The following is a 22,967-nucleotide window of genomic DNA, read 5'->3' on the forward strand; positions in this document are numbered from 1 at the left end:
TAACCTTATAACTCCTGTTGTGTGTGTGTGTGTTTTGGGGCCACCCTGGGGCGCACACATGTCAGTGCGCCCCAGGGTGGCTGTGGCTACAATGTAGCTTGCCAACACCAGTGTGTGAATGTGTGTGTGAATGGGTGGATGACTGGATGTGTAAAGTGCTTTGGGGTCCTTAGGGACTAGTAAAGCGCTATACAAATACAGGCCATTTACCATTTTTTTGTACAGACAGCCAGGTTCATAATGGATATAAGGTAGTTTTGTTTTTTGTTTTTTTTAAAAAGGAGCCACATTCAGGTAAAAGTGTAAAATCAAATGATCCGTCAATCAAGAATAATGTTGGATCAGTGTTTCAATATTTATATCTTTTATTAGATGTTCATGTTGTTTGGTTATTTGCCTTTTGGTTGAAAGTAAACTGAGAGAGGACTTTTTGTTAGTGATCTTAATAGAATTTTTTCATATTAATGTAATTTATCATCTAATTGAATACAATCTATTTGTGTATGATTGTCAGTCCAAAGAGGGAGAGAGGAAAGAGGGGAACGTGAGGAGAAAGTACAAGGTCAGGAAGAACCAGGTAAGAAAACAGACAGGGAACAGTGACAGGCAAAACAGAAACTATTAAACTGACAAAGAGAAAAAAACTTATTTTACTCACACAATCTGGAAGTTGTGTCCTCCCTATATTAAAGCTGCTGTACAGAATCTGCTAAACAAACTGGGTTGAAACATTTTTGACCCTCTTTAACAACATTCCAACATAAAATTATAATGGATTGGGGAGATTAAAATTAATAATATATTTTTATGTGGTTCAGCCACAACTCTACTGAAACCTCAGCCAGTAATAGGTCGGCCAACTTTTGGACCGTCCAGTTGTCTGTATGACTGCCGCAGTACGTACATCACATTTGCACACTATCAGAAGGTGCCAAACAGCCCTGGTGGAGTGAGGAGCTGTAAAGAGAAGCAGAGTGCTCTGTTTATATTCTAAAAATGTTTTAAGCTTGTTTCAAAGATTCTGTACTGCAGCTTTAAATGTTTTCCAAAAGCACACATACACTTATCAGTGTTTCTTAAACTTTTTACAGTGTGTACCACCTGATAAAAATGTCAGGCTCTCCCAAGTACCACTATGAAAGCATGAAACCCATAAATCTTACAACACAAAATTAGTATTATTAAATTAGTAAAATTAGTATCTGCAGTAAAGATTTTTATTTGTAATAATTTATTCTGTTTTTTATGTATCTGTATTATATTATACACACACATTAAAAGTGAATCTCTGTCCAAAAAATGCACTCAGTTTACTTTTTACTATGAGCATCATTCATTATTCTCCCCCAGTAATTAAGGTTAGGATATGTATTTTTTTATTCCAATCCATTCTTCTTTAGCAGCATTTAAATAACCTTTATCAGATTTGATGGTTTTGTTACAGACTTTTCAAAAAAAGTGTTTTGCTTTTCTTTCACAAATGTGGGATTAAATTGTGTTAAAATGTACAAAACAGTGATGTCATGTTTTGAGACAAGGACCCAGGCACAGAGAGACTTGATGAATTTAAGAATCATATGATTTATCTTGCCTGGCTGGCCAGCTCTCTGGGTGCTCAGCACCCCCAAAGCTCTAATCCTAGAATCGCCCCTGAGTGGAACCCCGACTTACGAAATTAATTCGTTCCCGAGGGTCTTTCGTAAGTCGAAGCACCCATAGCGCGTTTTGACTGAGGCGATGCTGAACGATAGGCTACAGGCTAATTGCTAACTACAACAACAATACGTTGTTCAAGTGGAACAGCGAAGGGGTTGTCACATGATTTGGAAGGCATTGTGGGCATTGTAGGCTCAGCCAATCAGAGCCAGCAGATTTTGTTACACGAGCATTTTGCCGTAACGCGGGCAAAAATATTGCCGCTCAGTGCCTTCGTAACTTGAATTTTTCATGAAACGGGGTATTCGTAAGTCGGGGTTCCACTGATAATAATAATATTATTATTATTCATTAGGCAAATATGCATTTTATACCAAATTTGAGCAGGCACACTGGAATTCTTGTCAGTAATTAATTAAGCACAACATTAAACCAATAAGACTAATTTTTCGTGTTCGAGAATTCAAGTAAATAATTGTCTCAGTTATGGTGGCGTTCTGATAAATGTGTTAAGCGCTGTGTCCTGCTACCAGTACGTTTGGACAGAGGTGTGAGGTAACAGTGTTGGTGGAAAGTTTGAGCAGCGCTGTCAAAGACCGAGTCCTCTGTCTGCCCTCAACCCTCCAAACACCGGGGTGAACAGCTACTTTTCCAGCCTCTCAGACTACACACAGCGTCCTAACAGCTGGTGCAGAACGCTGCTAAATTTTACTGTATAATCTTCAAAGTATAACCGTCTCTTTCTTCTCTTTCCTTTCCTGCCTCAGTATAATTCTCGACCTTAGCATTTAAAAGCCTGTTTTGACTCTTAGTTTGTACAGACATATATCCTGAACTCAGACTGGGCTCCGCAAAAACACTTGAATAAATCCTTTTGTCCTCCTCCGCTGCAAGAGGTAGTGCCACTTCTGTGTTAAACACCTAATTCTTAAAATGCTGATCACGGCTAACGGCAAATAAATGTCTCAGCTGGTCTGTTTGTAGCATGAGAGAGAAAAAAAATAGAAAACCTATGAAGTAAATATTTCGTTTGAAAAATTCCAGATTAAAAATGACCTAAAACTGAACTTTAGACTGAGTCATCTGCATTTTTTCAACTTTTTAAAGAGACCACATCGTGAAAAAAAAACCAAACAACCCCAAAACTTTTTTTTCCTTTGCCCTGTGGTGCTAGTTGCCATCCATAGATCGGTGTGAGATGCCAAGTTTTGGAGCCATCAGCTGTCTTCTCTTGAACATAATGGAACTAAATGACACCTTTCTTGCAGCAATGTCTCCTTGCAGAAGCCTGACCTGGTTACTAAATATATAGGAACTGCTGTCTTTCACCAGTCACATCACTGTGCACAAGAAAGCGTCCATCTACCTGTGAAACGAGGCTCAAGCTATGCCAGGATAGAAACACTGCTCAGTCCAAAAGAAAGAAAATAATGCTAACGCTACCTTGTGCATTCCTTTTTCCCTGAGTAATGGGGTCGTGACTTCTTGAAGAGGTGCTGTGTTCTTGAGCACAACAATGCAAAGTGCTCCTGCAATTTAGTTTCATTTTATTCACAAGCAGGCAAACATCTACAGCCAGTATTTACAAAACCGGAGCAACTCAAAACTAAATAATCAAGATGGATGAACTGCTCTGCAGGCCAGTGGAAAAAAAATGAGCATATTTGACTTTGGTGGGGGTGAACAAGTGGAACAGGACGTCTTCTATTACATGAAAGCATCCTCTCTTAAGGAGTCAAGTCACAGACAGCTGTTACCCTTCTTTGAGTTCAACATCGCTTCACAGTTATGGGAAGTTAATTGGTGCTGTGGAAAACAATCCACACTGTCAGTAAAGACATAGGATGCCACAAATCAAGCTGGTTTGTGTTTCGCACAATGCTGCCATCGATCCTCGTCTCTCCTGCTGCCGCGTTTGAACGCGGCTCAACAAAGGATTACAGAGGATAACACGCTACAAAGCGTTTGCAGTGATTTATCATGAATTTAGCTTCCTGCAAAGGGAAGGAATGGGATGAAATCGCAGATGAAACACTCGTGTGACTTGTACTCGAAAGCGTGAAAACACCTACGTCATAACAAATGGTCTCAGATTCTTCTGCCGTTGTCCTGAATGTGAACTTCCACTAAAAGCTTCATTTCTGAGCCAGACTCGTCTGAGAAAACACACACAGCTCAGAATCCACAACTGACTTCCTTCCCAAGTAGCGTGTGACAATGTACCAAACAATAATGCCAGCTGTAATCGCTTCAGGGAAGGAGGACAAACAGGGGCCATTTCCCCAAAGTCACAGGTTCACACCTTCAACCAGAAATGGCAGGTGCTCTTATGTAAAAAACAAACACAAAGCCTTGAATACATACCTTGATTTTTCATGATGTAGTGGACAATCTGTCCAACCGTGTCATTGTTGTCACTGAAGGTGTCATTGAGCTCTGGAAAAACAAACACACAGGAATAGAAACATCAGTATTATTAGGCATTGAGCTGAAGGGTCGCCCGCTACAGAAACATGATACATGTTGAAAGAAAGTCAGCCTCACACAACTATGCCAGGCACTGAGGAGCAAACAACTCCTGCAGCTTAAAACCTAAAATCCTGCGTCTGAAGAGGAAAAAAGTCTAAAGGTGTTTCCTGAGGACCCAACATCCAACCTCACCCTGAATTATATTAATAACCTCCTGCAGAGATGCACTGATTGACTGGCTAGAGGCCGATATCATCTGATTTCCACTGTTTAGAAGTTTTCTACATGAGTGAAAACGGAAAAAATCTCCAAAGTGAAAATCCTAATCTTAATCAGACACCTAAATCACCCTCACCCAGAATTTTAACAAAGGCAACGTGGCTGAAGCTAAAGCTATCCAGAGCTCAGAGCTAGCCACAAGCAGCCTCGGTATGAGCAAACGATCAAAGCAGTTATAAGGAAAATTATGGAGACGATCAGAAAAGAGAAACTGGTCCATGTAAGTGAGTAGTGACAGCTGGGGTAGGCGGCATCCTTGAGTTGGATCAGAGGATAAAAAATGGATGGCGCTTCAGTAAATTTTCATATAAAAGCTGGTATTTAAATCGTGGGTAAGTAGTGGTCAGCAATAAACAAATCAAGGCTGGTAAAAGCACAGCACCAGTTCAGTCAGTGCAGTCTCCTGCTCACGCTGCACTGAACTAATTCCAGTCACTTTCTCCTTTACTTTACTGATCGGATTTTAATATACAGATTTACATATATATACACATTACACACGACAATGTTGTGTGTAGAGTATGCATAGAGAGAATTAGAAGCGCAGACTTTAGTAAAAATACTCTCTTCATGCATGGTCTTCTATTCTTAGCTTTACAGGATGGCACAAAGAGAAGTTAGTGGATTTCTATAACTTCTCAGGAATAAAGCTTTGCGTTTGTAAGAAGAAGAAGAAGAGGAAGAAAAAAGAAGAAGAAAGTCTGCTTAAAGGGGAAGGTGGCCTTAAAGGAAAAGGAGCTAAAAACAGCTCAGCTCAGGCGGTTGGGGTTGAGCTTAATGGCACAGGAAAATGATGCACAGGGCGCATTTAGGTTGCCTATAACCTAAAACGGGTCATTCTTTAGGACTGAATTCTGGTTTCCATATTTCTTTATGTCTAAAGTCAGCATTCGAAACAGCAAAGTAAAGCCAAGCTGATGCTAAAAGCCTCCGTGCAGCTAAAGGGAAGGGGAAAATTCATAGTGGATTGTTTGTGGCCCTTATACTGTATCGCACTTTGATCCATTGTTGACATCAGAAATATGTTTTAGCACAACTGTAACGCTTCTGTGGCAGATGTTTATCGACCACACACAGAGCTAAAATGTTCCTTTTGAGTGATTATTGCCAGGAAGAATCAATGACTGTCCCTCGCTCACGCCGTCCCCGGACGATACTTCCTGCCATTTCTCAGAAGGAAATTGTCCGATTTCTATAATATTGCAAATTTGTCGCACTAATCATTCAACTATGCAGAACAAATCCACTGGTCAGCACACACCCCTGTGAGGCACTTCCTGGAGTTTCCTTTTGATCGCTTCCTCAGTTTTTCCTCGCTACTGATAAACGTAAATTGGAATCCTCTGGTATGCCGAGGCTGACTGCAAACAGGAAACCTGACACTGAGGAGAAAAAAAAATGGAACACTTGACTGACTGACCGAGCGAGGCCGCAACACAAAAGCAGTGTTGTGTTTTTGTTCTGACGTACGATAGGGTAGGGCTTTTTGAAGAAACAAACACACACAAACAAATAGATGGCAGGAAAAACCCTAATGGACTCATGACTATTGTGCTGCCGGCAGGGAGGGAGCTTGCACTTACTCAATGAGCGAAACTCACTTCACGCCTGTACTTTTCCAATACCAGCGCTTGACGTAAGAAACTGAGTTGTAATCCAGCGGTGCCCAACCCCCTGGGCCTCGGACCGGTACCGGTCCGTGAGTCGTTTGGCACTGGGCCGCGAGAGTTGAGGCTCAGGTGTGAAATGTATGGTTTTCAGGGTTTTTATCGGTTTTCAGCGTTATTTTGTTATCGTTTTTATCGTTAAGTCGGTTTTCCTGGGTCTTTTCACGTGTATTATGAATAAATCTTCTTTTTTTTCGGTACTGGTACTAGTTTTATTTTGTTGTATTTATCCGCAACACCTTAAAGGCCGGTCCGTGAAAATATTGTTGGGCATAAACCGGTCCGTGGCGCAAAAAAGGTTGGAGACCGCTGTTGTAATTCACACAGTTAACTGGAAAGATTAGTGGGAATGGTGGGGACATCATATGTAAGGGAAAACACTGGCGTGCGGTGCATTGCGTGATGACAGGAAGTTGGACAGCGCAGAGTAAACAGCTTATTCTTTCCATAACATTTCTCATGCCTGCGACAGAGCCAGGGTGATTGCAGAGATTTCACATATGCGCTCAAGAATTACTAGAAAGACAGACGAGCAGGCACGGCAGATGTAGGAGGAGGAAAACTGAGTGAAGTGCGCACACAAATCCCACAGTAATTACGTTCCACCTCACTGAACTCCACATGAATGGATGAAGGGAAAAGTCTTCCTGGTTTCTGCTGGCCTGCTTCCAAATAAAATGACAGAGACGTTCTAAAAATGCACCCCAACCTCCAAAAAAGCATTTCTAAGCTCACGTTTGTCTATTTCTCTTCTGAAAGCATAAACACTGAATAACGTAATAAGTTCAGTCTGTTTGTCTGTTATACAGGAAGAGCTTGAAATGCTATTGCTTTGAGATGCCATTCACGTCACACGCCACCGCCTGCGTCTACGTTAAGTAACACACACGAAGTAATTAGATTCAGGAATGTAGTCTAGGGTTGAAAGCACCAGAACGAAGGTGATTTCTGCCTTCTAGACGTCTTATTACCACATGACAGGCAAATGGAAAAGTTCACATGGGCCGATGACTAATTTGGAAACTCGTGCAAAAAAAAAAAAAATCATCTGCTGTGCGACAGCATCACAGTGGATTTACTGAGACGTGGACAGGCGTGATCATAAATACTTTAAATCCTTTAGATTATGAAATAGTTAACGATAGTATTTATGACGAGCAATGCGTAATTACGCAGTGCCTTGAATCATGTGGACGTTGGATGAGTAAGAGATTTGAGGTAAACAATGCACACAATAGAGCCTCTCGGTTTACAGCTCTAATCTGCTGCCAGCTCAACATGTCATGAGACCTGAATCACGGTCTCATGCTGAAAATGGAGCGTCAGCGGGGTCCAAAAAGATGACAAATGTTTAAAACAAAAGAAAGGGGAAATAGAGACAGTGGGTGAAGAGAAATGATTTCATTGTTTTCTCGGTTGTGCAGAGGCTAAGCTAAAGGACCGACAACACTGACACTGCCTGCAGGAGGCCGGGTACACCTGGATCTGCATCATAGTCATGTTCTGCTATTGAAACTGTGAAGCCAGGTCCCAGTTTTGAATTTGAGAGACAGACACAATCTCTACATTTAAGATTAGGCTTGAAACTTTCTTCTTTGATAAAATTGATAGTCAGGGCTGAATCAGAAGCCTGCCTTTGTTATGCTGCGACAGGCTCGGTCCACTGCGGGACTTCACGTGACGCACCGAGCGGTACTCCTCCACTCACCTCTTCAAACTGCCTGCGTGTTTATGCATCACTGCAACATATCATTACATTTTTGCCCTCTGTCTCCATCAGTCTGGGTTTTTGTCCCGTCTCCCTGCGCTCTCTTTTGTCTTCTCTTTCTTTTCCCCCCTCCTTTCCCCTGCATCCACCAAATGATCGAGGCCCTCCCTGAGACTGGTTTTGCTGGAGGTTTCTTCCTGTTAAAACTGAGTCAAAACTAAATTGAATCTGTAAGGCTTGTTTTAATTTAACCGGTCCTATCTTTGACAATGAACTGGTGTTACCTTGGCTTATTTAAAGAAGAGAAAAAAAGGCCTTTTTTTCTGAGAAGACACATCAGCAACACAACGACACGATGTAACAATCGTCTTTGTCCTCCCTCACGTCCACTTGGATTAATATGACATGGCTGTGGGATAATCTTTGGCTTGTATTGTATATAGGCGATGGATGATTTAAGCCTTAGACTCAATAAAAACATAAATCCAACGATACTGTCAAATTTCTCAGAACCTCCAATGACCACCAGAATCTCTGAAACGTTACCTCCGCCCAACTCGGGATCTTTGACCTCTTCCTTACACTCCTCCTCGTCATCATGGTCTGTGGTGCACCGGTAGCCCTTCCTTTTCAACACATGACAGATCACCACACCGAGCAGGCCCAGAAGGAAGAGAATAGGCACCAGCACAAAGGCGATGTAGTACGGATTGGTCCCGCCGCTCTTTCCATTGTCACCAGCTGGAGGATGAGAAACTATTTAAAGAAAAAAGAAAAAAAAAAAAAGCAGTAATTCAATACATTTTTGTAAGGCGGCGCAGAAAAACAAAACCCTTGTCCTCACAGCACCTTTCACTGCAACCTGATCTCTACGAAGGGTGTGAGGGGAACACATGAAGGGTGAGCCGAGCAGCTGATGGGATTCAAATGTTATCCGCTGCAACATGAACTTGACGCATTTACAACTTTGAGCACGCATTTAGGAAGCAAACTTCAAAAAAAACAAAAAAGCTGTGAAGAACACTGGGAATGTTTTCCAAGGTTTTTAGTTTCTGTCTTCGACTGTTTTTTCCCCCTTTTATTGATTTATTTCTGAGTGAGAGAGGAGAGCAGGTACTCCTGTAAGGCTGCTGTAAGCCAGCTTTACAAGGGTCCCATAAACTGTGATAGCAGTCAGTCACATGTTTTATTTAAGGTGACTTTAATGCATGTTAAACATAACAGATGTAACCCAACCTGGGCGTAGGGGGCGGTTACATCATCAGACAGACTACTGCAGAAAGCAGACGCAAGGACCATAAACATCTCACCATTTTAGCTCAATCTGCCTCTGCTCCCACTCCTACCTGCTTACGCGGGGGTCTAAAGTCCAGATTATTGGATTGGGTACAATAAACATCTCCTGGGCTCCAAATCCTGTACTTTCAATTAAAACAACAAAAATATATTTTGAAGATAAAAAAAATTTCCGGAGGTCTTGCCACTGTCATCCAGGGATGTCAAACTCACTTTACATCATTGGCCACACACAGCCTACTTTGATCTCAAATCCCAAACCAGTTTACTACACATTCAAACCCTGAGACGTCTTCATATCAGAAAAAAAGAAGTGCACTCAACAGAATGTCTCCGTTTTTCTACATGACAAAGAAATATTGCTGCAGTAAATCAAGGAAACCTGTCAGCAGGCCTTGCACGTGTATTTCTTACATTTAAATTGTAAGAAATAAATGTGCAAAATTTAAGAAGATGTGCTGGTAGCTCGGTGCCCAGATTTTTAAGTAATTATAAAACAGAACGTTTTTGTTCTTCACAAAAAAAAAAAGTCCTTTTCCCCAAAACTGTGGACTTATTGTAAAAAACAGAGCTTTCTAAAGTAGATTGTGAAAAACAGGCACCCATCTGTCATTTAGTTGTGTATTCATTACTTAATTACTTTGTTAAAAGACACAGAGATACCACATTTCCTCGAACAGTAACATTTACCTTAGTGGTGGTAGGCCTGTACTTGAAGCAGGTAAACAGTGTTAATGTTTACCTGATCTAAGTAAGTTTTTACTGTAGTATTCACATGATAGCAAGTGATGACTCTTCCACTGAATGAACTTATAAGCTCACCCAAAGCTCATGGGGAAAAAAAATTGCTTAAAAATCATAATTCATTGTATTTACGCTGCACGGTCAACAGAGGACTGCTTGCACTAATCTGTGACAGCAGGGATGCTCATCAAACCAGCCACCCACTGCACCCATGGTGTCACCGCTAATTATGATAAATAAAATACACCATGAGCAAAATAACTTTTAACCTGACTTCCATTAGATTTGCTGTTGCAAGTACAATACAAGTCCCTTCAATTCAATTCAATTCAGCTTATATAGCACCAGTTTACAACAGCAGTCCCCTCAAGGTTTTTATTATATCGTAAAGGTAAAGACGCTACAATATTAGATAGAAACACCGGCGGTCACATCACCCCCTATGAGCAAGCAGGAAGAAACCTCCGGCAAAACTAGGCTCAGGAAGGGACAGCCATCTGCCACAACCGGTTGGGGTTGATGGGAGGGGGAAGCGAGCACAGAGAAGAACAGGACAAAAGACACACTATGTGTGACAGAGCCACAGTTCAGTAATGAATAACTGCAATACTGGTGTATAATACAACAGAGAGTGAAAAAGAAATGCTCACTTTTATTTGTCACATGCATAGTTATACAAGTATAACACAATGAAATGTAACCTGACACGCTCCTCGACATGTGTGAAAATGGGGGGGGGGGGGGGGGGGGGGGGGGCGCTAGAGGAAGAACATTATATATATATATTATATACATTAGGTGAATACATTAGGTGCATCATGGGGCAACCCCAGCAACATAGGCCTACTGCAGTATGACTATTACAGTAAAGTAATATCACTACCTTAACTACTCCACTCCCCATTTTAAGCCATGGAGGAAATATGAAATGTCAATAATGCTACTGATGCCAATATTTTCAGAACACAACTTTTGTAAAACTGTAAAATGACTAAAACTGTAAATGTTTGAATGTAAAAACAAAAACAAAAAAAAAGCGTAAGTGTGAATAAATCAGATGATACTATGAAATATTACATTTTGAACCAAACATCTCGATCAGGTCAAAGTTCAAAGGTGAGGTACCACATGACGCATTCCAGCTCTACAAACAATAGTGCTTTTGTCTGCTCAGGTCTGTGTGTGCACAGCACAAAGAGACTCGGGGTGGGTCTGATAGAGAGACGCAGACAGAGAGGGCTGCACGACAGCTAATCTGCACGAACTATAGAACAGCACCACGCGCGGAGACATGTATCTAAATACTAGCTTATGTGCACCCGATGCATAAACACATTTGTGCTCCTCCATTGTCCCAGTTCCCTGGTGCCCAAGCCTGAACACACTGATCATTGTCTGCTGACTGACCAGCCTGTTACCAAAAGTTGCATGTCTATGAGCTTGCAATAACAGTGGCAACCACACTGTGGGAACAGCACGGTCCTGTGCGCCTCTAAAATGACTCAGAAGTAATCACGGGCCAATTAGATGACTGTTTTAAAATAAAATAAGACTGGAGACTAGCAAATGGCTTGATCACTGAGGAGTTTCTGAATTGGAGCCAGACATCTTTTCTGTAACCACAGCTGGTGCTGTGGTGGAGCTCCTATAAAAGAGAGAGAACTACAAACTAAAGCTAGAGACATGAGCACTTCACAGAGGTGGATTAACAAAATGAATTTAAACGGCAACAACAGCGGGGCGGGGGTTACATTTGTTTCCAGCTACAACTTCTAAGAAACATTTGGACTTTTTGGATTTTCTGTAGAATGAAGAGGTCGTTTTCTTTTTGTTCTTGATTTTTTTTTTTTTTTTTTTTTTTTTTAAATTACTGATAAAATATCAGCAGCGATAACCATTTACAAGAACTCAAGCTGATATCTAAAAGTTTCTCCTTTTATCCAACCGGCTGTGCAGACCAAAACATATTCAATTTTCATGATTAATGGTGCAGATGTGGAGGGCAACGAGGGACCAAGAACAGGCCATTAAATTGGGGTCATTTGTACAAAAGAGCAGCGCGCTGGCTGTCGCTGCATTCATTGAGCCCTGCTATTACATGGGCTGATATTTTTAGTTTCATTTTAGTTTTTCGTTTTAATGTCAAACTCTGTGAGTCACCTCTTGGCAACTGGGCATTAAAAAGTGTAAGCTAGGGAATCGGAGACGGCTGCAAGATTTAAAGCACTCAGCTACATTCAGTTAGTAATCTGACCCTTTGTGTGCAACACCCTCACACGGGTGGAAATGTAAAGTGCGTGTCATCTGATTGCTGACCCTTGTTCGGCTTGTGAACATCCACTAAAACAGGTGGCTCCATGACAGACTTTAAAGTAGTGCTGTAATTACAGCCACCTTGGAAGTCTATGGCGCACACTCTGCTGATAGAGATAACTCTATTGTATGTAATATTGTAGCATTAATTAATAGCAAGACTTTGTTGAACAGCCTACGAGACACGTGGATCATTACAGGAAGAAATGATTGAAGTTAGTTAAGAAAGAGTCTAAAGAGACATTTCATGATGTCTTTTTGAGTTCTTCAGCTTTGTTGTTAAGCAGCAGGGACTAAACCTTGAGAAAAACATTAAAACCGTGTCTATGAAGCACTCAGAGAGTATCCCAGACTTTATGCTGACGTGTTAGTTTAATTTTTAAACTTTACTAACTCTGCTATCGCAGCTCCTGCCGAGTCGCTTTTGTCTTGCCTTTTATTGATGCTCACCTCTTCCTCACTTTTCCAGCTGTTTTGGTGTCTCATCAATGTGCTGCACTCTTAATTTTCTCTGCTCCTTCCACCTGTTCACTCTGTCCTGATTGCAAACACAATGCAATCAGCATGCACCAATCAAACTCTATCCAAATCTCCCATTTCTGATGTCATGATAAGGTTTTTAACAAGTATTTACTTTATATATTGACTCAACCAAGAATTCAAACACCTCAACAAATATCAGATTGCAAAAAAGCACATTATTAAAGCACTTTTCATGCCATTTATGGATATTCATACTATTGGATGCCAGCTACAGGGAAATATTTACGGCAGGCGACCACATGCAATAATCAGCCTTCTGTTGCTATTTATTCCTGTGGATTCGGTGCCCTCTCAGTCTAATGACGTTTACTCCACATCGCTTCCTCTTTGCACTTTGTCTATGTTTGATGATTCATTGTATTCAAAAGTCCACAGGATTTCGTGAAAGCACAATGAGTAAGGAGCACAACGTTGTACATTAACCTTTAAATATCCTCTCTTTCAATGGGGGAAATTCCACAGATTGCACTCAAATGGATTCATTTGTTTTTCCTAAATAACATTAGTGTCATACGTTTATTGGAGTAACTAAAAATGTCAACAATATTATGGATACAATAGGAAAATGCACCATATGTAATGTTTCCTCACTAGGTTTTGGTCCTGAGGTACTGACATGCATGGACGTAATCGCCTGAGACCATAAACATGGTTACCTACTCTTTTTCTTTGGACATTGGCTGCATTTTCACTCATTTTCAGTCCATCATTTTAAGAGGAACGCTTGTTTATTAAACCACTTAACACTGACCTGTAAATCATTCAAGTATTAAAAGGTCACCTTAACTCAACAGATGACTCAGTGTTGTGTCTACACATAAGAGACAACTTAGCAAAGAACCAATTTTAGATGTATTGGTACATATATATATATATATATATGGCTGTGCGATTTGACCAAAATCTCATATCCCGGTATAAGACATTTATCGTTTATCGACAGCCTTCGTCGCCTGGCTGTGACGTAATTGGCCTTCAAATGCGGCCTCCGGAGGATGCAGCCGACGTTTTGGTACTGTCACAAACAAGTGGACAGCGGAGCCACGCGATGGTGTTACCGTCGTTGTTGCTAACGACAACATGTAAAAACAGGCGCTTGTCCGTCCGTAGTGTGGTTATATTAAATATAAGAGAAAGAGAGAACTTTAAAAAATTAATATAGCCACTACAGTGACCATCAAAACGATGAAAAAATATTGCCATAAACAGTTTATTTTACGACACCATGAAACAAACGATAGCTAAAATGAAACTACAGACGTTTTTATATCGTCATCCAATATATATCGTTTTGCCCGAGATTCACAGCATTTACAGAAAATGTTACATTTTTGTGATTTATATCGTCGTCAGGACGATAAATTTCTTATACCGGGATATGAGATTTTGGTCATATCGCACAGCCCTACCATGTATGTTTGTACAAGTTTTAACAAATGTGGAAACTATTTCCCATTTTCCCAGCAAAATAAAGAAAGAGCACAGTACTGCTACTGTTCAGGAAATTAAAGAGTTCACTGTGGCTTCTCATTTCCACATACTCAGGAAAATGCATGACTGTCCACACAGGAAGTGACGAGCTGCGATGTGGCAACCAGACAGCGACAGATGATAATGAAATTTAGCAACTTGTATTGATGAACTTCAACAATGTAAAGCAGCCAGGTAGAGTCAAGCTTTAAGGTGAGCTGCTGACGTGGCTAACAATTTGAGCTGCTTAGTCTGAACTTTTAAAAAGTTTAACCAGTTCCCAATGTTTAACACACAAAAAATGCATTTGTTGTTCCTCCCCTGACTGACACCAAAGTGTTTAAAAAAAAAAGAAGCTTCTAGCTGACCAAAAGTCACTCTTTCCAACATCTTGGCTCAAGCTTACCCAGCTGGATTGAAGGATGCTCATCGTTGACATGTGAAGAGATGATAAATACACTGGAGGGTTGCCTCATTGTCCCTGAGCCACTCTTTCACAATTTAAGCCAGATGAATCCTGGCAATTACATCTTGGAATAATATGGCTGACGGAAAAACCTGGTCATTCAGTATATTCAGGCAGTCAGCTGACCACATTATTCAAGCACACAACGACATAACATTACCCAAACTTAGACCTCCAAACCAGTGGAAGGGTTTTAAGTATTTGCTTAGTTAAATCCAGGTGGTGACATTTATTTGTGTGTGTGTGTGTGTGTGTGTGTGTGTGTGTGTGTGTGTGTGTGTGTGTGTGTGTGTGTGTGTGTGTGTGTGTGTGTGTGTGTGTGTGTGTGTGTGTGTGTGTGTGTGTGTGTGTGTGTGTGTGTGTGCGCGCGCGTGGAAGCCACCAGGTTGCCACGCCATCTTTAACACAGTGGCCAAGATGGACATTGCCGTTCAACCTAATCTTCTCTGATGTACGTGGCTAGAGACCAGCTATGTATGTAGTACAACTTATAAGTCACTTTTAATTTGAAAGATCACTAGGAGGTCGTTTAAACTCTGTGGCTGACAGCGAGAAGAGCCACCTCGACAGGACAACACTCAACTCTCAGGTGTACTCAACACTGTACACCTGCACCTGCACACGTTTGAGTTTGCCAGTGTTCACATATTAGCTCGAGAAGACCAACGGTGTGAAAGAGGAGTAAAGAAGGCAATCTATGTCCTCCTACAGTGCAGCGTTGAGGTTCCTTCCCAGGCCCTTCAACCCTCACTAACACTTTACTTCAGGTGACATCAATAGTGTGGAGCAAGGTGTCACAATGGTTTCACTCCAAACCTCTGGTGGCGCTTTTGTTTGCACACGCTGGCTCATGTGAGGACACAAATGATTAATTAAATCAAGTTCAGTTAAAGAAGAAAAAAGAAATAAAGAAACCTCTTGGGTGAAACATCTTCAAAAATCTAAAAAAGTCCAGTCTCATTTTTTCCTTCTAGCTTTTGAGACAAACTTTTCTTTTCTTTGAATCACTTTGGGGGAGTTTGCTCGACTAAACTGGGAACCACTCTCAGACTCACACACACCAGTGACTGCCTGAGTGTCCAGCTGAATCTGGAGTGAGTTTACATTCTGCCTGGTAATTAGGACAGGATTAAGACATGGCGACAGCTTAAATTACCCCAAGACATACACTTGTACTGCACACTCACACACACATAAACAAACACATGTGATACGAGTGTTTTCCTGTCTCCAAACTAAGGGACTGGATGAGTGGGTCTAATTGAATGAGCTTTGGCCTTCTTCAAGCCACAGACCTCTTATGGAAAAATGGAAATAGTCCCCACTTTTTAAAGGTTATGAAGACATCGTCTGGAACTAAATGAGCGAGACTGACACTACAGTACTCTGTCGTTCAACAGGCATCGCAATAATCACTGCTTATAAGTTATTTATCTCCATCGATCCTCATAAAAAAACAGAATACTATCAGAGTTAGCATAATGAAATGCACAGATCAGATTGTGAAGACTAAAGTGACAAAAACAAAAACCCAAGCTCATTATCGGTCTAAGGAAATGCCTCAGAAGCTGTTGCAGTCAAACAGTCAATATTTTAAAGATTATACATAAAAGTTTATGTAAGACAGATCAGCTGTTTTCTTCCTACTCACATCTAGTCTCTGACACTGTAAATAAGGAGCTTCATGGTTGTACAGTGTTGGAGGATAGTGAACTGCACCTCTGATTTGTATCAGGGTTTTGTGCCGTTTTGTGTGTTTTCATCTAACGTCAAAAACTATAAATAATGTGGAACAAAAAGAATTAAAAAAACAACTTCTACTGTCTACCGTAACTGAACCCTCCTTGTGGCTGTGAGGGCAAGCCCGAACAAAGCTTCAATCAGGCGGTCAACGCCACACTTATGTAAGGCAACTTCAGAGGGGTGAAGTCAGCAAACATATAACAACAGAGATCCATTTTAAAAGCACAGATTATTGGTATATGCTAACAAATTCAGATAAAGTTCAGAGAAGCAGCTGCACATTGATCTAGGGGCAACCTACTAACTAAGCACTCCTGCTTGCTGCAAAGCTCCCACCTGGACTTTCTGGTCTTTCTGGAAGGCGGGGTAACCATCTCAGTCATGGGCACAAACCCAAACACTGATATTCACTGAAATTTCCCACGGGTAGAAGGGTATTTTTCTAAACAGCTTTGGTTAACCAAATGAGATGTCTTCCTATGTTGCCCAATATTACGGGTAGAGATGGCAACTGAGAACCAGTTCTTACAGAGAGACAATTTCCAGTAGCTCAGTTCCTTGGAATTGTAAGTTTGCCTGCCTATTGATTCGAGGAAAATCGGGGCACAGTCTGCAGCGTGCATATGGACATTTATATTTTATTGCACAAAAGGAGGACAGAGTAATTGTATGGTGCAAACATCCAAGACAGAAACAGCTGCATTATGCTGTTAATACAAAATCAGCTCTTTGCAAGCACCTTGCACAGATAGCATGCTAATGCTAAGCTAGCCAAAAACCCAGGGTGAAAGTCAAGTAAATCCGACCGCTGCCCAGCAGCCAGACCATGAACTTCAACAGGTAACAAACTGATGAGCAGTCAGGCATCTATTTCTACTCGTCTATGTTTCTAAGGTAGAATCACCGTGGAGATCACTTTGAAGTCTCTGTGCTCGTTTTCATTTTTCCTTTTTGTTGTCGGCTTTGTGCTCATACAAGATCACACGTGTCCTCATTAGGATAGGGATTTATGTTAGTGGTAATTATGCATAATGCCTTTCAGGTTATTTTATGGCAAAACATGAAAGTAATCTAAGGAGTAATACATTTGCAGACTTTGTCCTGGGAGAAATTAAGTGAGGTACTGCATTATTTTTTAAAAAGAAAAATCATTTTGCGTAGTAATGACTCCAACACTGATCACAACACAGAGGGGAAATATCGCCAACATGCACAAACATTTTACTACGTGCAAATTATTTAAGCGAATGTAATGTCTTTATATGCTGCTTAGAAACTCTGAAAGCAGAGCCAATGAGAAACTCCAAATTCTTATTTGCTTTTTCCCCATCCCTTTTGCAGCAATGATTTATATTTGCCCCAAGCAACAATAATTGCTTCGGTTTATTTAGATGTGACGGCATCGCACTGATGGCAGTTCAGTGTTGATCTCAGCCCTCAAACATCCAGGGTCAGTCTGGCTCTGGTTTTGAGCTTTTAAAGCAACCTTCACACATTTAGGCACAGACATTCTGACATAAAATTAAACTTTTGGAGAAGCAGCTGACATTTATGGTTAATATTTCTTAATCTGCTGATTAATACAGTAAACCACAAAACTCATGCTTTTCTGTTTTAAACCAGAAGAAGAAAGAAATAAACATTTTCTCACGGGAAGCAGTAAAGCGTGATCTGACATTGTGAAACCGTTATTAACAGCTGGAAGAGTCCTTATCTGATGAGCAAATATTCAACGACACACTCATTTTATCAGTACTTAGTTTAATCTTACAGGTTATTCAGTCAGCTTTGAGCAATATTAGTTTTGTGATGGAAAATCTGCAGCAGGACAAACAGTGAGTACATTTAAATGGTAAATGAATGGTCTGTATTTGTATAGCGCTTTACTTGCTCCTAAGGACCCCAAAGCGCTTTACACTATACACAATCATCCACACATTCACACACTGGTGATGGCAAGCTACACTGTAGCCACAGCCACCCTGGGGCGCACTGACAGAAGCGAGGCTGCCGGGCACTGGCGCCAACGGGCCCTCTGACCACCACCAGTAGGCAGCGGGTGAAGTGTCTTGTCTTGCACAAGGACACAACGACCGAGACTGTCGGAGCCGGGGCTCAAACCGGCAACCTTCCGATTACAAGGCAAACTCTTGAGCCACGATCGCCCCCTTACAGAGACATCTTGAAAGAGTTATTATATTAAAAAGCAGAATAGAATAAGTAATACAAAGAGTTAACTTAACATAACACGTTAACTTTGCAAGCGCCGAAATGATGCCGAAATACCACAAACCTGCAAAAACATATTTCAATCGCTCAAACCCAAAGTTTAACAGTCTTTCTGTGACAATGGGACAGCATGTAAGTCATTATAGCTCAATAAAGCTTAATAAGGTATGTCTGATTATTCAAAAGCAATAGTTTTCCCAAAGCCTCTGACGAGACTCTACTAGCTTTTCCTTTTCCTCTGCCCTGCAGCGCATCTGATGTAGGTGCGCAATATCCTCCTGAAACTTTACACGCGGGCTTAACAAGTTCGTTTTCCAGGAGGGCTGACATCAATGTCACGACATGGAAAACTACAGAGGTCTTTTCGCAATATATGTACCATATACCATGAGCTGCAGCGATGAAACACGGTTTCATTCCCACACAAGTTACAGAAAGCTCAGAAACCAACCGTTAGAAGGGGTCGTGTTGCTCATTGCTGGGCTGATATCCAGCAGGCTGGTGTCGGTGTCGATGTTGTAGGCAGCAGCTGACGGTCAGCACTACGGAGCGATTACACTGATCAAAATAAAGCGGAAAGTTGCAGCGAATATCAACGTGTTTCCTGATTCTCAGAGAGCGGATACGCCCTGTAGTCTGTATTCTGTCCCCGACAGAGAGTCAAGCTGGAGCGAGAGCACTCACTCACCGACACTTCCGCCTTCGTTGTCGCCTTAAGCGATGCCGTGCCTAATTGCACATTTTTTAAAATGCCGATACCAATAACTACTGATGTGTCATGATTTATGAGATGAATCATCATCAATTTGCAAGCTTTAAACACACTTAGTGACCACAAAATCACTGGTTTATTTTTTCCCCACAATTATAAGTTAACACAACAAAACGCACCTTTCACCTTTTCGTGTATTTTGAAACTGGGTTTGTTGTTGTTGTTTTTTGTTTGTTGTAAAACCTGAAATGTAAATGTGCCTGTCTCTGAAGCACTTTGGGTCAACTTTAAATGTGTTTTTGGCTACAAATAAAAAAAGATGGGTCACAAAAACAATACAAAAAGGTTAAAAAAAAATGTTCATAGCGCATGTTTGAGGTAAAAAAAAATTCATTTGACAAAATGTATTTGTGACAGAGGTGTGGCCCCTGGCTCAGCTGCAGAGGAGGGGTGGCCGTGAGTTTAAGAGGCGGTGCCAGGCAGGTAAGAGAACAGGTGGTGGTGATGGCACTGAGAAGCTCTCTACTGCTTTTAGTGAAGCTGGAGTGGAGAGGATGGGAGGTTTTTCCTTCAGAACACCGGAAGAAAGCTAAAGTCAGAAGTGTGTTCCAACCCAAAAGGGATTGCAATAAAACAAAACGCTCAGTACACTGTGTGTGTGTGTTTTATTTTTTTGAAGAGTGACTACTAAGTGACTACGGACCACTGTACTGCAGGATTAAACTGAGTGTCCCAGTCCTGGACAGATTTTTTTAATAATGAGGACACTAGACCTGATTTTCGCCTGGGCAGGGAGTCTCTAAAAGTGCTGCTGAATCTGATTAACCAGGATGGGACACATGGTTGGGGTGCCACAATTGAGGTCTTGTTTTTCTTTTCTGACTGACATGTGGAGCGTCCTACAGAGTTGTTTCCAGAGTGTTTGCAATAGCTCATTACACAGTTCACTGCATCATCCACGGGGTCATAGACGGGGGTGGTATGCTGTTCGTCATCGGGTCATCAACCTCCCTCAGACACCTGAAGAACTAGATGTCGTGTCTCATGAGTTAGCAGGGCTGGCAAGACACAGAGTCTTTTTGAAAGCTGCTGATGCAATTGACGGCTGCCATGTCTGCATCAAGCCTCCCAGTGGCCCTGATGGTCAGTGCTACAGGAACAGGAAATTGTTCCCCTCCATAATCCTGCGGGCAGTTTGTGACCATCAGGGCTGCTTCATGGATACATATGTGGGCTGGCCTGGTTTTGCCTCCTGGGTCAGTGCATGACTCCAGGGTGCTCCGCAACATCCCACTGTACCATTAGGTCTGTCACCCTCTTCCAGGTCATTTCATCCTCGCAGATGGAGCCAATTTTCTTTACTACTATCAAACACAACCTGTTTAATCAGTTTTTGATTTAGTTTTTCAGGCATTTTGTTTTTGTTATAAACTCCTTATACTTTTATTAACTGCAGTTAAGTGCTTATTACTCATCCTCGTACACATCCACAGTGTCTCTATAGGCACATGCATGTAGAAAACCACCAGAAAATAAATCATAAATGTACAGAAGATCTGACCAAATGTGCATAATTCTGCTGTTCATTTTTGAACACTGGCTTTCAGTGGTGGAAAGAGTATAGAAATCCATCAAGCACATACATGAACTCATGTGCTTTGAATGTGTTCCTCTGAGTTGCAGGTCAAGAGCCTGTTTTGTGTTCAAAAACTCAAATTAGCCTTATTGTACAAGATTGGGACACACTGGTCCAGAATGTAAATTGGGTATCGGTGACAATGAGTCAATGCACTCTGTTCATCTCTGTGTTGTTCCCCACATGACAGTAACAGCTAGTGACGGGTAGATGACGCCTCGTGGAGTTTGTGGCACATTCCCCATGCTGTGTCGACACTGTGTTGGTGTGTCGCTCAAGAGCGACATCTGCAGGAGTTCAAAAACCACTGCAGGCAACCTGGATAAAGAGCATGGGGAGAGACTGAACTAAGTTCATTCATTCTGATGTCTGGACACCAAATGAGTGATGAATGCTTCACATTACCAGGTTGTGATGAAGTGCTATATTGTGTCTATATTCCAATGAATTTGATCTTAACAAAAAATATATCATTGACTAACACAGCATCAAATGCAAAATTTATAAAAAAAAATCATCTTTGCAAGGAAGTAAAAGTGAAAAACGTGAAATATAAGTTCTCGTGACAGTGGGAGTGCTTGTGTACATGTATGTGAGGGCAGGGTTTATGTATATTAAGGATGAGCGGTTTGAATGAGTTTAAATTAAGTTTATTTCTGTGATATTCTAAAATGAATAATCAATTAATAATAAACTAAATAATAATATTCATTCCTGAAGATTCCTTCAGGGAGGAATTGGAACATAATTCACTCCAAAGACAAGTGAGCAAAAATGGAAACAGGAAAGGGAAAACACCAACCTTATTTGGCATTATGAGATCAAAATGTTTACAGATTGGTGAAAATGTCCTTTTTCTTGTTGGTTCTATTGTACAGTGACAAAAATGTAAACACACAAACAGCACCAAAGACAGTCTCCCCCTTCCCCTGAGCACAAATGCAAATGGGTTGAAAGTTCCCCTTTCCAATAAACATAATTTAGTACCTCGCTACTGTACACATCAGTCAATGATCTACCTAAAGATTTTGGTCCACACAGACACTTCAGTATTGTTTAACCGATCACTAAAAAAGCCCAACCCCGATCCAGTGAGCATAAACTATCCCTTCTAATGTTCATTTTCAAATAGAACTGCAAATGACTGTACACAAGGTGGCGCACTTTACCCATAATGAATGAACACTGAAAAAGGTACTTAAACTAAAAAGCAGAATAAACAGAACCGATGCGGTTATTACTTCATTTACAGATTCTTTTATTTAAAAAAAATACAATCAGCATTTCTTAACAAGAAATAAAACACAATACAGATTTGCTCTGTGTGATAACATGGTGTTTTGTCAATTGCACATTTCTGACACATATTTACATGCAAATTTAAAGCACTGACTCCAAATACGTGATACAGTAAGAGAGCAGCTGGTTGCAGCACTTGGAAAACTGACTATTTGACCGTATCTTGAATTCAAACAACCAATTACAATTCACGTTTAATTAATTAGTAATGAACTGCAGTGCCTCCCAAGGGGCGGGGTCTGGGTATACAGTAGGTTTGCAGAAAGCAGCAGAAAAGTCACTTTTATTAACCTGACTTCCATTTCTGGTACATTAAGATGTTAGATTATACGTACACGTGCACAATTTGAAACAGAAGTATTAGACCACCAACACGTTACACCTCCAGGAGCTTTTTATGACATCCTGTCCATTTCCAGCTGTAAAGGAGGCGAGATACTTCTAGCTGGGGTTATGTCTGGGATATGTCTCTGCTTATGTTCAAAACTTTCTGCACATTCAGGACATGTGAGTCAAATCTGTGGCTTGAAATAAGTATCTTTGGGAACATTTACATTTGTTTTGAATAAATAAAGTTTTAGTTTTGGTGGGCTCCGTCAGATTTTTAATTGGCCTCCGCATTATTCACTTTGGCAATGGCTTTCTTAAATCCACAGATTTCTGTAAGAGCGTATGTAAGCTGCCACAACAGACAAGTACTTCCGCCGTTCGCTTTAATACTTCCGGTTACTCAAAGC

General features: G+C 41.1%; 1 protein-coding gene across 1 annotated transcript in view; it reads right to left on the reverse strand.

Annotated features, from left to right (window-relative positions):
- rell1 (RELT like 1) overlaps positions 1 to 19,215 on the reverse strand; it is a 36,634-nt gene extending 17,419 nt beyond the window's left edge. Inside the window, exons 1-3 of the mRNA XM_006801722.3 lie at positions 19,035 to 19,215; positions 8,326 to 8,535; positions 4,021 to 4,092 (exon numbers count right to left, since the gene is read on the reverse strand). Of these exons, the coding sequence (XP_006801785.2) occupies positions 4,021 to 4,092; positions 8,326 to 8,535; positions 19,035 to 19,059 (307 nt within the window). The 5' untranslated portion in view covers positions 19,060 to 19,215. The remainder of the gene's footprint in view (positions 1 to 4,020; positions 4,093 to 8,325; positions 8,536 to 19,034) is intronic.
- Positions 19,216 to 22,967: the final 3,752 nt, after the last annotated feature.

Source organism: Neolamprologus brichardi, chromosome 3, assembly GCF_056152115.1.
Source record: "Neolamprologus brichardi isolate AB-2024 chromosome 3, ASM5615211v1, whole genome shotgun sequence".
NCBI lineage: Eukaryota > Metazoa > Chordata > Actinopteri > Cichliformes > Cichlidae > Neolamprologus > Neolamprologus brichardi.